The sequence below is a fragment of the Hippichthys cyanospilos genome, chromosome 12, assembly GCF_059441005.1.
Source record: "Hippichthys cyanospilos isolate Australia breed blue-spotted pipefish chromosome 12, RoL_Hcya_1.0, whole genome shotgun sequence".
Lineage (NCBI taxonomy): Eukaryota > Metazoa > Chordata > Actinopteri > Syngnathiformes > Syngnathidae > Hippichthys > Hippichthys cyanospilos.
In genome coordinates, this window is record NC_142380.1 from 644378 (window position 1) to 660457 (window position 16080).

Consider the following 16080-nt stretch of genomic DNA (forward strand, 5'->3'; position numbering starts at 1 on the left):
ATCGCAAAAATATACGTCTGTCATCGGGAAACACTTTACGTTGGACTAATCTGCTCGTGCTCACCAATCCAAAACATAAGACATGACGTGAAACTTGTTGTTAGCAATCTTTAATAGCAAATTTTGCATATTCTTGGTATAAAATCAAAAATTAACTTCTGAGTAACCCAGTACTCAACACAGACAGTAATATTGTTACGATTTTTTTTTTCTGTAACTCAGTAACCAGTACCGCATTTTCCACGCTGTAAGGCGCAAAGGAGTATAAGGCTCACCTTGAATGAATGACCTGTTTGAAAACTATATGTAGGGCGCTCAGAATAGAAGCTGCAATAGTTGCTGGGGTTGCGTTATGCATCCACTAGGAGCCGCGCCAAAGGGAATGTCAACAAAACAATCAGATGTCAGTCAAACTTTATGTGGTTTTGGCACCTTGCCCCCTGATAAATTTCTTCAAAATCGGAGCATATATAGCATGTGCCAATGTACCAAAGCGGACATCGTTACAATGGCTATAAAGATATATTATTGCGCCTGCGATCTGCTTCCAGCGTCCTCTGTGGTTTTGCAGGTTTGTTGACTTGAGCATACATGGTTTCGCATGGCTCTGTGTGATGTCCTACCAAGGAGTAGGTGGCATTAGCTTCATCGTTGATATTACCAGCATCCATAGTTGGTGCAGGGTTGATCTCCTGCAGGCAAATCAAATGAAAATTTTCAACCCACTTTATTTGGTTACTGTGCCTTTTGGCAGATGATAGGATACAAGGACCTGCCGTACCTGAGGAACGTCTCGTACTATTTGCATTGTGCCTCGTCGTTTTCTTCCTGTAGGTAATTAGCACAAGTCACTGAGAATTTAGCTAAAATAATCCGAACCACGGATTAAAGCCAATATTGCAATGGTGTGTCTGCAGTTATATGATCAATCAGGAACAAGTATTAGGGTCTGGAAAAGGGACTGAAAGGTTGGGCTTTGGGGACAATATTAAGCTGTGCGGTGGTGAAGTAAATAAGGGAGCGCCTTGCGTTTGGCAACCGGTTCACGGCGTACCCAGCCAAAGACACCCGGGATAGGCTCTGTCACGCCCGGGGATGGACGGTCGGTCGGTCGGTCGGTCGGAGGCAGGGGTGTCCAAACTCGGTCCCCGAGGGCCGGTATCCTGCATGCTTTGCAGGTTTCTTTCCACAAAACCCCTGATTCTGTCATGTCTTGCCATGGTGGGAAGTTGTTGACCCAATTGCAGGGAGACCGGAGTCAAGGTATACTCAAAACACAGTCATTTAATATGAAACAAAACACCACGAATCAAGGTAGCAGACTGAATACAAAGTAACAACCGAAAGTTCAGAAATAAACTTGCAACTAAGGACTAGCCTTAGGTTCAGGAAAACAAAGGAATATAACTCACGAAGGACAAGGAGGAACTGGCAAAATGACATCAACAACAGCGACACTTGGACAGCAACCGCTAGACAATAACACAATAAGTGAGCGCAAACTCAAGACACAACTAACGAGACAACACAAAACAGCTGGATAGGAAGCAATTGGAAAAAGAGGGAGGCGGGTAAACACAGACAGGTGGACACAAGCACACTAACGAAAACAGACAAACAGGAAATGTGACACACAAGCCAAACCCACAACTAGAAAACACCCAAAATCCCCCGAAACAGAAAACGCGACAAATTAGCTCATCGGCAGAAGCCCGATAACGCTCTCCATCGTTTGAATCGGGTATGTCGGCGAGAGAAACCCGGAAAAGGTGCAGGATCCCGGCCCTCGAGGACCAACTTTGGACCCCCCTGGTTTAAGGGACACAGATACTGGTACTTGGGCTAATGTAAGGGGGGCAACTGTTACAATTAGGTTGGGGAATGATGACTAAGGTTTGAAGTGGAGTGAAATGAGATGCAGATGAAATAGTACTGATGTTAAAGTAGGGGGATCGAAAACTGCTTCTTTTCAAGCACTGGGTTCACAGTGATTCAATTCCTTGCCATCGTTTTCTGTTTTTGCTGAAGATCTTATCGATCGGATTCCATCGGGGCATGTGACATCACCACGCACGCACACGCACACACTGAACATAAAAACACTGTTCGTTCTCCTTACATTTTGTTAAACAACTGATGCATAAGTTGAATTCCCAACCTTAACAGTCAGGGTATGACGATCACCGTTTCGGGAGATTCGGGATCCAGATTAAAATGGGTGTGAAGGAGGAAATAATTGGCCCTGGAGTCGGATGATGAGAAAAAACGTTTGGAATATGGCTTTTAGAGCAAATAAAACTGCAATGGTGTAAGGGGGACCATGGCTTTTGCACTATTGTAACAAATGTTTGGTTGGATTTAGGATTTTGACCCCAAAAATTCCAGTTAGTGTAAGGGAGGATTTGAACTGCGCTAAGTGAATAAGTTCAAGGAGATGTAGGACACAAGACCGTTGATTCAATGTATCAAGGGTTATTGTAAGAGCCACCTTGGGTAAGGGTAAGGGTTAGGGTTGGGGTTAGATAAGCACGGTAGTTGTCATCTGATTGAAACTCCTCTTTCAGGACTTGATTAGAAGAAGCCAAACCTACTTCTTAAATTCATTCTCTTGATCAGATAATAGCAGGCAGGTGCTGTTACTGTTACCGCTGCTGCCACTGCTACCGCTCCCAAGATGTAAGTGAGTAGTGACCGTCCGCTGGATTCTGTGGAGCGAAGGCAAAATAACTATCAAAACCTAAACACCACGGGATTTCTTTTTTAACGCGGCTACTGGCTGGGGACACGCCATTTGTTCGGAACCGTTCTAGCCCAGACGCGCCGGTTCCATAAAACGGTCGCATGAAAGACCGTCTCATACGGCCGACTGGATTCCGGCTATACGGCGTACTCACCGCCGTGTTGACGGCAGATTTCTTGAAGCGTCTTTAATGCCTGGCGCTTGCTAACCCGGTTGCTGTGCTCGCACACGATGGCGGAATTGTTGAAGAAGGCCCCGAGACGCCAATCCCCGTCCGGCAGCCCTCCTCCGTCCTGAGCGCAGGAATTACCGCGGCATCCAAAAGTGGCGTTGACGTGAGTTTTGTTGGTACTGCAAATCACTGTGAAGTTACAGGGGTCGTTCCGCAGCGACGCCACCTCCAGCTTGACGGGAGGTACCGCAGCTGTAAAGTCAATCGATTAGCGTACAGATATCGGATTATAAAATACCGGGCTATTACGAGGACAACCGCGGCTCTCTTTGAGACTGCAGCCAAGGGACGGAAACGGGAAGGGATAACAGTTACACTTACTGAATAAGGTTTCACGAATTAAGATTTAATTAAAAATGGGCACTGCAGTTAGTTCAACGTCCGAGAAGTACCTTCACAGCGCATCTTTCCACAGTATAGCTTTTTTTTTTTCTCTCTGCATTTCAACTTACCTTGAACGTGGACTTTGTATTCAGCCAACTGCTTTCCTTGGCCACTGAACACTGCTGTGTAAATTCCACCATCCAGCTCTTTTACGCGTTTTAATTTCAGGGAGAGATTTTTAAAAAACACCACGCTTTCCACGTAGGTAGGATAGATATATAACTCGGAGTTATTTTGTGTTCTGCAAATATCGGAAGATAAATTGACCTTCCAGAAGAATATGTCATTGTATGGCGTGAAACGGACAGGTTGCTTCACATCCAAACGTATGTCTGTTCCCACTTTTACAAACTTGGTCTCCGGTGTGGACCCTAAATTAAACAAAACAAAAAAAAAAGCATCAGAAGAGTGAAATATACCCGTAGGCTAATATTACATGTTTTTTTCCAAAATGAAATACAACCAAATTTTCATATTTTGCTTATTTTCACACTAAACTTAGTCAAGCTTTTTTTTCCTTGCATTTTGTGACTGTCTTCTGTAGCGTATGTCCTCCAAATTGCCTTCATATAAAGTCAGTTACGAAGAAGAGGAAGGAAGTCGACCGGTTTGTCGGTTAGAGATAAAGCGAGTGCCAGTTTCGTTTTGTTAGTTTTTTTAGGCTGTATTCAAAAATAGTGGATGTTTTACAATAGTCTTACAAGCAGTCCAAAATGACAAATTGACTTCAAATAAGCACAAAAAAGAAATAACTCTTTTATTCTCCTCAGGATTTACTGCTTGTTTACTTGTTGGGCGGAATAAAAACATACACTTTGTTGTTACTTTTTTAAAACGCAAAAAAGTCTCTGGCATTCTGATGATGTATTTAATTGAAAAAAGCTTGTTTTTCTCTGTCAAGAGATGAATTCCGCCCGCCGAGCTGTCACGTCTCCTAATGCAAAATATTTCAGTCACCTCTCGGTTTTCCGCATCCGATACGTATTCCCGGGACGGAAAGCAAGCGAAAGCGGAGTGTTCACCTTGCGTTTTGTCCGTTTTCAGGAGAGCGATGAGCAAATATGCGAGCAGCTTCATCTCGCTCTGGCGGAAGAAGCGCTGGGCTCGCCCGCTCGCCCAAAATTGGCCACGTCACATAGTAACCGCTTTGTTTTTCCGGTCGGGGGGGGGGGGGGGGGGGGGGGGGCGGCGAGCGCCCAATTCGAATCCGTGCGGGCTTTGCGTGAGCCTCTCCGTCTTCTCTGCCTCGTCCTCCCACCTTCCCAGGACATGCTTAGCGGGGGTATCGGACACCCCAAATTGTCCTTTTGCCCGAATCGCCCCGCCGTTGGCTGGCGAGCGGTCCGGAGCGTCCCCCGCCTACTGCCGGAGGATAAAAGGCGTGGATGCGGCCGACGGACTGATGGCTCGATGGTTACGAGCGGATGGAGAACGACCTTTCCCAGAAAAGCGTCCGCCCTCCACCCGCGCGCGCAACGTTTGTCGAAATGACTTTGGCGAGACGAGGCCCGAGCCTCCGAGCCCTTTCTGTCTTTTGTCCCGACGGCAGAAGCTGCCGACAGACACGAACGAAGGCCAACCATTCGATCCGAAGAGACGTTGCGGGAGGGAACTGGATCGCATTTGAAGAAAGCCCGAGTTTGTTCGCCGTGCGTGACGGCGACGAGGAAGCCGGCTAAACATTTGCTTCTCCTGCTATGAATTTTATTTAAAGCAGTATACAAATGAGCAGCCTAGGGGTTAGGGTGTGACTTATCTTCTGACAATATTGACAGTACAAATACACATCAGCAGTGTTTGGACTCCAAACAACATGTCCCCCCCCCCCCAACATTTTCTCCAAGCGCTTGCAGTCACCGGCCACTTTGTACAGTAAGACCATCCAAAGTGAAAGGGAGCATCCGTTTGCGGCCAAGGCGACGGACGAGACGTCGCCACGTCTTCAAAAGTGCCCGTTTGGCTTCGTATGTACATACGTTCGCCAGTGGCAGGTGCTGCGCAGGGGGAAGTTGCGCGGGCGGGGATTTTATGAGTCACCCGTGTTTGCGGTTTTCGCTGACCTGTTTCCAAGCATTGTGTCAATATTTGATTTCGAACGAAAGCCGCCGTCGCCCACATGCGCCTTTGTTTTTCTCATAAAAATGTTAGGCCAGGCCGCACATATATCCGTTCTGACTTCAAAGTACATTTTTTCTAAAAATACAACGATTTAACGTGATTATTTTCTCTAAAACATGTTTGGAAAGACTTTATTACTGAGCAAAAACGGTTTTCAAAAAAGAAGAATCTGATTTGTATTTTGATCGAATAAAACCGTAACTCTACATGAACCCCCCCCCCCTTTTTTTTTTCTCTCCCGCCAAAACGACATTATTCTAGCAATATCGCACCTCTCCTTCGTCTTTTTTTGTTTTCCCACGTGGCCGCAATGATCCTTCTCCAAATAAAGCGCTTGCCGAATGGGCAGAGGGCGCCGTAAGGCCCACCGCAAAGGCCGTTGCGTATCGACAAAAGTATTAGGACACCCACAAATGTATTGGGACACCTCCAGGAAGAGAAAAGGTGGAGTATGGGTAAGGCAATAGGGAAAGCTACAAAAGTATTGGGACATGTACGGAGGCTATATACATTTGTTCTCATTGCTCTTACCCCTCTTGTGAGGTTTTTTTTTTCTTTCTTTTTTTTTCCCCTCCGGCGCTATTCGATTTCCCCGAGTTTCCGCTCAGGTTTTGCGAGGCGCCCGGTCCGGAAAGGGATCCCGTTTCGGGTTTTCACACGTTGCTGATGCGAACGCTCGCACGAGCCCGCTCCTCCCGGTAGCTTTGCTCCAGGCGGATCTTCTCCGGGTCGGAGCCGTCCGCCGGTTTCCCGCCGCCGTTGCTCTGGGGTCGCTGGCCGCCCGACGGCTTAAAGACGGGCGCCGCTTTGCTCTTGGCCACCTTGTCGAAAAAGGCGAAGTCGGCCACGTACTTGCCCGAGGGCGACAGGGAGACCACGGGCGGGAACTCGTAGCCCCACAGGATCTCGTCGGGCAGGTAGGAGGTGCGGACCTGGCAGGTCGCCGACGTGGGCTCCACCGTGGCGCTCAGGATGACCAGCAGCTCAAAGTCGGCCCATTCTGGATCCGTCCAGCCCCCGCCTGGGTGCAAACGCCCGAGTGCTCGGGTAAGAGACATTTTCCCATTCCAAAAAAAAAATCACTACCACCTTTCGGGTCTTTCGAGCAAACGAAAGAAAAAGAAGCAACTAAGAAGGAAAGAACAAAAAGACAAACTATGTTTATTGTGGCTTCTTGAACAAGACATATACATTTGCAATGTTTCACTTTTCCTAAAACAAGAAACTGCTTCTTGCACTTCCTTAAATATGAAAGCGAAAAGGGGAGAAAGAAAGAAAAGCAAGAGATGAAAAAAGGACGACCGAAGGAAAGAAAGAAGAGGCAAAGGGTTTTGGCGGCGGGACGCACGCACCCTTGGCGGCCCAGGCCCTGAGGGGGCTGTCGTCGTCGATGACGTGGTAGAAAGTGAGCGGCAGGATGAGGAAGGGGCTGTCGCTGGACGTGTCCACCTGGAAGGACACGTTCCTCTGGTCCAGGCGGACCGTCTCGCCCTCCTTGGTCAGGGACGACTGGAGCAGCTTACCCGTCACCTGGACGCCGCGCAAAAAGGCCCCGCGTCAAGCCCGCTTCCCGCAAAAGGAAACAAGCAAAAACGGGCGGCCGGCGACTTCCGCGCTCCCGTTTTCGCAATCCAACCGCTGACGCGCGTTCTAAGAAGACGACGAATCGACAATCCGAGCCGCTTCCCGAAAAAAAAAGAGAAGCTCGTTCCTTGAAAAGGGATGCGAAAGTCGCGCTTTCCTAAAAAGCGCTTCACTTACGAGGAAAGCAATGATTTTGCTACTTTCTAAAAAAAAAAACTATTACCGTTGCGCTTCCCTTCAAAGACAAACTAAAGAGGACTGGAAAAGAAAGCCGGATGTAGCTAAAAAGAAGACACTTACTTATTGGGTTTTTCTCAACAAGAAAACAAGCGTTTCACCTTTCCTGTCAAAAATAAGCCGCGAATGGAACAAAAAGAAAGCGAGCTATACCTCGCAAGAAGACAAACTACTTTAATTGCGGTTTTCTGAACAAAAAAGTCCAACGTTTCACTTTTCCTAGAAAAACAGACAAACTCATTCTTGCCCATGCCAAAATGACGGGAGGAAGGAACGGAAAACACGTTCGACAAGACAATTTCTAATGTTTGCCTTTTCCCGCAATAAGAAAGCGCTCCTCGAAAGCAAGGAAAGGAAGACGACGGGCGGCGGCGGCGGCGGCGGCGGCGGCGGGCGCTCGCCTGGCAGCCGAGCAGGAGACTCTTGCGCATGTTGGCCACCCTGATCATGAGACACGGGCGTCCCTCCTGCGCGGACACCACGGCGTGCTGGCTGAACTTGACCGTCTCGCCCCTCTTCTTGGGACGGGCCACCTGACGGCCCGCGCCGCAGGACGTCAACTCCCGCGCGGCTTGGTCATCGAGTCCCGGCGCTCACCTTGGCCAGGAAGGTTCCGGTGATGAAGATCTCCATGAGCGTGGTGATGAGCAGCTGGATGATGAGCAGGACGATGGCCACGGGACACTCCTCGGTGATGCAGCGGAAACCGTAGCCGATGGTGGTCTGCGACTCCAGCGAGAAGAGGAAGGCGCCCGTCAGCGTCTGCATCTGCATCACGCACGGAGTGTGGTTGGACGGGGGCTCCAACTCTGGAAGCACAATTGCGTTTTTGGCACACGGTGCGATCGTGTTTCTCGTCAAATCCGCTTGCCGTCGCTTTCCCTCAAAGAACGGGGCTCGCGGGCATATCGCCGCCTGGCGGTTTTAGTGAAGCGGTAGGCTCGTCGCCTGTCTCTCGACCGGGCCTTTCCCCCTTCCCGAACACGTCTCTTTATTACGCGCTCGAGCGACCGAAACGAATCCGAGAGAATTTTCTAAATAAAAAAGGCTTTTCAAAATAAAACAGCTTTCACGCTCTAATTGTCCTCGTGTGTCGGAACGCAAATTGACGGAAAGCCAACAGAAAAATGAAGAGCCTCGACTATATTTCAGCCGTTTGCCGTAGTCTTCGCTCTCTGAACGATAGATTTTGTCAAATTGAAACGTTACAAAAATATAAAGTACAATTATAGCAAACTACACGTTTATACAACGTGGAATGTACTAGCAGAACACGCGTGTCGCATCAAAGGAAATCAAATAGCGAGCGGACGTGACGAGAACACTGGGAGCCGTCCGGCGGCTGTAACCACGGAAACTAGCGCGCTGTTCAGTTGACGTCGCCGATCCGTGAGCCGGGGATGTCATGTGGTCAAATCGGCCTCTTAGATCAATTACTCAAAAACGCCTGAAGAGGGAGGTAAAGCAACACAAACACGAGCCATAATTTAGAACACTTACTCAAAAACGCCTGAAGAGGGAGGAAAAGCAACACAAACACGAGCCGTAATTTAGAACAATTACTCAAAAACGCCTGAAGAGGGAGGCAAAACAGCACAAACACAAGCCGGCATCTGTTGGCATGGTGAAGTGTTGTCCATACGCCATAGACAAGTGTCAAACTTGCGGCTCGGGGGCCGGATCCAACGCGTATCGCTAAAATCCCAAAAAAAGCAAACTGTCTCCACTTTTAATTGGCGAGCTTACCGAGCAGGTCGCCGTGCACCAAGGCCAGCAGGTACCACAGCACGCCGAACAGGAACCAGGTCCCGGCAAAGGTGGCGGTGAACAGGAAGAACTTGTAGCGCCACTGCATGTCCACGAAAGTGGTCCACAGGTCTCGCATGTACAGAGAACCGCGCCCGCTAACGTGCTCGATGCGGATGTTGCTGCGGCCATCTTTGGACAGGACTCGCCGCCGTTTGCGCAGCGTGCCGCCGGCGTTGGCGAGGCCGCCGCCCAGCAGGGGTTTCAAGACGTCTGTCTGCGTCTGGGAGTGGCACACCTTCTGGGGGGAGGAGCTGCGAGAGTTTGTGGGGATGGTGGACGTCATCTGGGGAAGAAAGCAGCGAGTCCGTAAATATTTTCACTGTTTTCAGGGCGACACGAAAATACCCACTTTAAACCAATATGGCAGATTTCCTTTGACTTTTGCGACGCGTGAGAGTCATGAGACTTGATTGCGCGCGCGTCTACTCATGCTTGCCAAATAACACGGAGCCAATTGAAACCCGTTTTAGAGCATGCGGACTTCGTTCTGATAAAATAAATGTTGGGGACCATTGGTTGGTGACCCCTGTTTTAGCATGGCTTATGTGGACTTCATTTTGATCAAAGTTTGGGGACCTTTGGTTGGGGACCTCTGTTTTAGAGCATGGCTTCTTGAGGGGTTTTTTTTCTGGGTCATTTTAGACACGTCTGCTAAATTTGAGTGAAATTGGCTCGGTCAAGTTTGTCATTTAAGGAACCCGTGGCCGAGATGCTTGTAAGATGTCCACTTCAAATCAAAACGGCCGACTTAGTCTTAGTGGCTAAGGGTTCCCGGGGCTTTTTTTGGGGGGGCCGTTCCTGATAAACATGCCCCCCCAATTTCACACGGCTAAGTGAAACTGTCACTGAGGGTCACTCGACCGCGGCGAGCTGCCAGTTTATGCTGGGGCCGTTGGTTTTATGGCATTACGCTAACGTTGCCAAGCATAGCTTCCCCACGCGGAGGCAGACAAACGCTCGACTGTCCCGGCATCCATTAGACACGCTCGCTTATGTCCGAGCGGTCGCCATCCCGGCGAGGAGGGGACGACGGACAAAAAGAGGACGCGGCGGGGAAGGAGGAGAAAAAATCGGCGGCGCGTTAAAAGACAAACCCGGTGACTCGCCAAGCGCGAAAACACTGAAGGTTCTTGTCCGACGGGTTTCGCCATTTCAGGACACAAAGAGCCGTCTCTGACTGGAAACTAGAGACCGCTGGAAAAGTTTGATAGGAAAGGGGCCAAATGTTGGATTTCGGCACGGGTTCTTCCCTCCGGAAACTCTCATCCAAAATGTCCTTAGCGCCAAGTAGGATTAAGGTTCGAGAATGCACCTTCCAACCAAACGCCAAAGGCGGTCTGTCGAGACGGTCCGTCGTCCCGTCACTGACGGATGGCGTTTGTCGACGAGTGACGGAGCGGCAGACACCTCCCCGATCACCGTTTGGTCGACAAATGATCCGTTGTACCGTGAGCGGACGGAGCAATTTATCAAAGCGCTTGCGTGAATGGAGAAATACGGAGTTAGTGGCGTTATTGGCCGCCAAAGGTGTGGGCATTTATCAACTACTTGCCTTATTGTGTAAACGGACAGCCGTTATTTTAGTCGTGTGAACGGACGGGGGGGGGGGGGAGAAAAAAAAACAGCCCGGGCCTCGGGGAGGCCGCCCGGCAACAGATGACATAACCAATCGGCTTTTATCACATCACCTTTTCGGGGGGCCCGGAGCCCGAAAAGCCCCCGGGCTCACAATGACACCGTTCAAGAGTCCGCGCACACGCGCCCCATCACATCGGGGGCCGCCTCTCGGGCAGGATGTATTCCGTCTCCATGGCGACGGCGCCACTCGCCGCATTCGCCCGCTCGGCGACGCCGCTGGTCCGACGCCCCGATCCAAACTTTTTTGCTTTTCGGTCCACCCGGGGAACAAAAGCGCCGTTTCCTCCCTCCCTTCCCCTTAGCATCCGTGGCTCTCTCTCTCTCTCTCTCTCTCTCTCTCTCTCGCTCCCTCTCGCCGGCTCTTCTCCTCTTTTGCTCTCTCACTCCTTTCCTTCTTGTGCCTCCTCTCCTCCATCCACACAGGAATGCTTTGTTTGGCTCACACATGAAAGACACAAAAGACGCCATTGACCAAAAGCATCCCTGTGTGTGTGGGTGTGTGTGTGTGTGTGTGTGTGCCCTCGGTAGGGATCAAATCCCAGCTTTGACGGTCTTTGTGGGACCTCTTGGACTTGTGGGGACCGTTGGGGTGAACCCCACAAGTTCAGGCTTCTTTCTGAGGGGCAAACCTCGCTTCTGAGTATCCATTTGAATGGGATTTTGGTTGAGGTTAGAGCAATGCTTCTTGCACGGCGGGGGGGTGGGGGCTTTGTTTTTTTTCATGTCAAGTGTAGTTGCAATAAAATAAGAATTGTCATCTTTTTTTGTCATTTCAGGCATTCTGATGCAATCGGTGTTTTTTTTTTTTTTCAGTTTTAGACTAAGCTGTAAGCAGTATCAACACTGTAAAAAACAATGAAGAGTTGTTGAAAGGTGATTTATATGTATTAATGTGCTCTTAGTTTTTGCTACATGTTGGGGACCAAATCCCAGGTGTTAGTCTTTGTGGGGATCTCTGGGACTTGTGCGGACTGTTTTGGTGAAGCCCACAAGTTCAGACCTCTTCTTGAGTGTCAGATGTGACTTTACAGACTTTAGGTTTGGATTTTGCTTGAGGTTAGGCTAAGAAATGCATGATGTCAATGGCATGTCCCCACTATGACAGAAAAAAAAAAAAATGAGTGTGTATGTGTGTGCGCGCCCTTGATTTTTGCTGCATGGTGGGGACAAAATCCCATGTTTTACTGTCTTTGTGGGGACCGCCTGGACTTGTGGGGACCATTTTTCCATTTTGGTGGACCCCCAAGTTCAGGGTTACAACTCGTTTGCGAGTAGAGCTTTCAATTGGATTTGGGTTGTGAGTTTAGGGGCGAGAAAACGCATGAAGTCAATGGCGCGTCCCCATTACGATAGAATAAAAACCTTGTATGCGTGATTTTGTGATTTAGTTTTGCGGGCGAGAGCGAAAGCGAACTTGCGATCGTTGCGGCGCGCATGTGTACACGGGCGGAAAGAATACGAAAGCGGCGCTACAAAAGACCCTGGTTAGTATTCGGCACGAGGAGGAGAGCCGGCGCTCCGTCGGCCAGCTGCGCTACTCAAAGATACGGACGCACGCGGATTTCAGTGTGATGTGTGAGAGCGATCCGGTTCCATGTGTTTGTGAGAAAGAGAAAGCATTTCATCAGTGGGGGAGAGCGTTTCACTTGGGCGAGAGAGCCTTTGACTTTTGTGCGGGAAAGTCTTTCAACTTGTTTCGGTTGCGTGTGTTTCCGTCATACTTACAGGATGTGTGAAAGTGGTTTTGCAAAATAAATAAATAAATAATCAGTTGCATGTGCGATCGCAATTGACTTTTATGAGAAAAAAAAAACATGACCGCGAGCATGAGAGCCCCCCACTACATGATATGAGAGCTTTTAGGTCAACCTCAGTTTAGGTTTTTGTGAGTATTTCAGTAATATTGGGAGCATTTGAGTGGAGTGCATGAGACTTGGTATTAGATGTGTGCAAGACCAAAACAAATAAGTTGTGTGTTCCACTAAATTGTGTGAGAGCGTTACGGCATATGAGAGCTGTTCGCTACGTGCGTCCAGTAAGAGGCAGACATTTCAGTAGTGTGAGAGAAAAAAATTGCCGCGTGTGGGAGCATTTATGAGAGCCTTTCAAAGCATTTATGAGAGCATTTCACTAGATTTGCCCTTGTAACTTTTCAGCAGTGAAAAGTCCATGAAGTCACAAACTCAAAAGCGGAGCAATTTGTCCTGACGGTCCCTGAAGTCATCACGTTGTGCAGAAGTGCATCATGGGAATTGGAGCGTCTTGCCGGAGGCGCGCACACACGCAGCGGCAAATGAAGTACAGTATTTGCAGTATTCTTTTGTGACAATTGCAGTATTTTCTCATAACACTAATCGTAAACAGACAAGTATGAAATAAAAATCATCATCGCGGGTTACGATATTTTAACCGACAGATATTTTAAATATGTTGGTTTTGAGGATTCAATACTCTATAGAAGTATATAAATGGTTTTAAAAACAAATGAATTTTTACTGTTCACCTGGATGAATTTTCTATTCATTCATTTACTGCATTTATTCAAATGGATCATTTTTAAAACAATATTTTGAAATGTTTGAGCATAATTGACTTCAGTAAATACATGGATTTTTATTTTTTTACCGTGAACAATACTAAATAATCATAATCATGGTTTTGAGATTTCAATACTCATACAGTAATAAATATTTTTTACCATGAACATTAATACATTTTCTGTTTACTATATTTATCATTATTAATGTATACTATGAATATGATGTGTACACAAAGATAAGATTTAATTTAAGATATATGTATTATTTATAGTGAATGTAATTTGCTAATAAAATAATTTTTAAACCAGTAATATTTTGTTTACAGTAAACAAATGGATTTTCGTTATTTATCATGAATAATAATAATACAAAATAATCATGGCTTTGAGATTCCAATACTCTATACAATAAACATGTACCTCATTTTAACAGCTAATTTTTTTCCATTCATATAAATATATTTTCTGTTTACTACATTCAGCAATATAAATGTGTATAATATTTACACAAAGAGAGCTAATATTTCACAGTACTGTATATGTTATTTATGATGAGTATAACAGTTAAGAATATATTTTTTTGAAATGTTTGAGAATAACTGGTTTCAGTAAACAAATGAATTTTTATTATGTAGTATTTGATTTTAGACCAAAAAAGGGAATATAAAAATATATACATTTTCAATTTAAGAATATTTGTTTTTCTCAGATGTTTATTGTTTGACTGACTGCAATTTGAGGGAGAAAGCCCAGTCAAAAGTGGCATTGCAAAACTTACCCTTGAAGGCTGGCGGGCGAGCCCGGCGGACGGGCTGGCGGACGGGCGGGAAGGCGGGCTGGCTGGCTGGCGGGCGGGCGGGCGGGCCTGCGTCGGCGTGCGAGAGGACGTGGCGCGGCGTCAGCCGATGTTGCGCATGGCGCCGCTGGGGTCGGGGACCGTGCGGAACGGGCCCTGCGTCCCCTCAAACTCCGGCGGGCGTCACCCCCTCTCGTCCCTATAAGAGGCCGCTCTCTCTCCCTCCCGCCGTTCCTCTGGCGTCCCGTCCCGCTCGCCTCCGGAGCGGGACCCCGACTTCTGAGCCGCCGCCAAGAAGCGGGCTCGCGCACGTGGAGTGGCAACCGCACGTGCGCGCCGCCCCGCCCCGCCCCGCGGCCGTCGGCCCCCTCGGGGCCTCTCCTGTAAAAAGAAAAACCGGGACACAGATGCTCTTTTTTTCCCGTCCCCATTCATGAGAGGACCGCGGAGAGGGCCGGCCCAAGGCTGGCCGGCCCAAGGCTGGCCGGCCGGCTGGCGAGCGTCCCGCGCGGGCTGAAAGGGGACCGGTCGTGAGGCGAATGTCAGCCCTCGGTCCCCGTTTCAATCGGCCGTGTTTGAGAGAGGCTTGAAAACTTGGAGGCCCTCGCTCGGCCCGCCGGGACTGGAGTTGGATTTCGAGCGCGGCTCCGGAACTCCGGTATCCTGCGCGTTTCCCATCCTTCTCTCTCAAACGCACCCGATTCAAACGGTGAGTTTCGTTTTCAAGCTCCTGCGAGGCATGCTAATAAGCTCATCGTTTGAATCAAGTGTGCCGTGTCAAACTCCAGTCCTGGGGGGTCGGTATGTTTTCAGTCCTTCTCTCTTAAACGCATCTAATTCGAATGATTAAGATCATTTTCGAGATCGCGCAGAGCTTGCTCTCAATCGTAGGTCTCAAACTCCAGTCCTCCAGGGCCGGTATCCTCCATGTTTTCCAAAAAAAAAAAATACACCCAATCATAATGATTAGCTCATCAGCAAGCTCCATTTGAATAAGGTGTGTTTGAGAGAAGGATTGAAAAGTTGCAGGATGCCGGCCCTCCAGGACTACAACACGATTGGTTCCAAAATGTACAGTATAGTTTATGACGGATTTACAATGAATGCAATGGTGCCTCCTCAGTTATTCATATATGTATGCGTGTGCGTGTGTGTGTGTTGTACTTTTTGCATCTTGATTGGCCGTCGCTTTGTTCCCTGCTTCACTTCCACTTCTGCACTCCATCTTCTTCTTCCTCTTCTTTTTCTTCTTCTTCTTCTTCTTCGGACACCGCCGACGGGTTCGCTGAGAGTTCGGATGCACTCGACAATGACCCTTCTGTAGAGACATTACACGCGCACAAAAAGCAAAACAAAACAGTGTTATTTGCAAAGCGAAACCCACAAAGACAAACTAACGTCGTCATCCATCCAAAGCCATCCGGCTCTCTCGTGTGCCGTTTAAAATCTCACGTTCTTCTTGATATTATTGCACCTAGCTAGCTAACAGTGCTTGCATGTAGTCGTTCCAGTCAGAAATCGATTCTTTGATCAACGAAATAGTGAACTTTCCGAGTTTATTTGTCAACTACGAACGATACGAAATGTTGCTTTCAGGGACAGGCGGAAAACATGCGTTTCTTCTTCGCTGAACAATTTGTCTGTGTTCAATTACTGCGATACAAATAATCTATCCATCTATTTCTTTGTCAAAGGCATAGCGGGCGTGATTATGAACCGCCAGATGGATTGTTGACCGATTTCACCACTAGATGGCGGTAGTTGTCCACCATTGACAGAATTGTGTGTGTGTTAAGAGGACACCTGCGTTCATTTCTCGTAGAAGAAAAAAGTCGACATGAATCTTTTTCTTTCGTTTGCATTTGAACGCGAAACCAAAGCTGAAAGTTGCGTACACTATCAGTTTATCAAAAATTTCGATGGACGGTTTTGTTTTCCTGATGTGTTTTTAACTGTTGATCGGACGTAAATTATTCCATATGTGTGAATTAATAATTCATTCA

The 16080-nt window shown here is 48.0% G+C and overlaps 2 protein-coding genes across 5 annotated transcripts; both read right to left on the reverse strand.

The window, feature by feature from the left end:
- Positions 1-94: 94 nt before the first annotated feature.
- On the reverse strand, positions 95-4544 carry LOC148414259 (uncharacterized). Of its 3 annotated transcripts, XM_088429371.1 has the most exons (7): positions 4379-4544; positions 3425-3727; positions 2895-3164; positions 2592-2705; positions 1055-1212; positions 782-828; positions 548-692 (listed from the first exon to the last, which is right to left on the reverse strand). In XM_088429371.1, exons 1-6 carry the CDS (start codon positions 4431-4433, stop codon positions 799-801), a joined length of 930 nt encoding a protein of 309 aa, XP_088285497.1. In that variant the 5' UTR covers positions 4434-4544; the 3' UTR covers positions 548-692; positions 782-798. The 3 variants fall into 3 exon arrangements, with proteins under 3 accessions (XP_088285495.1, XP_088285497.1, XP_088285496.1); XM_088429369.1 differs by lacking the exon at positions 1055-1212 and having other exon boundaries at positions 95-692; XM_088429370.1 differs by lacking the exon at positions 548-692 and having other exon boundaries at positions 808-1212.
- A 494-nt stretch (positions 4545-5038) lies between these two features.
- On the reverse strand, positions 5039-15509 carry LOC148414260 (ATP-sensitive inward rectifier potassium channel 10-like). 2 transcript variants are annotated; one of them, XM_088429366.1, is made up of 7 exons: positions 15242-15509; positions 14060-14458; positions 9042-9387; positions 7893-8104; positions 7697-7828; positions 6827-7004; positions 5039-6495 (listed from the first exon to the last, which is right to left on the reverse strand). In XM_088429366.1, exons 3-7 carry the CDS (start codon positions 9385-9387, stop codon positions 6128-6130), a joined length of 1236 nt encoding a protein of 411 aa, XP_088285492.1. In that variant the 5' UTR covers positions 14060-14458; positions 15242-15509; the 3' UTR covers positions 5039-6127. The 2 variants fall into 2 exon arrangements, with proteins under 2 accessions (XP_088285492.1, XP_088285493.1); XM_088429367.1 differs by lacking the exons at positions 14060-14458; positions 15242-15509 and having other exon boundaries at positions 7893-8063; positions 9042-9376.
- Between the last annotated feature and the right edge of the window lie 571 nt (positions 15510-16080).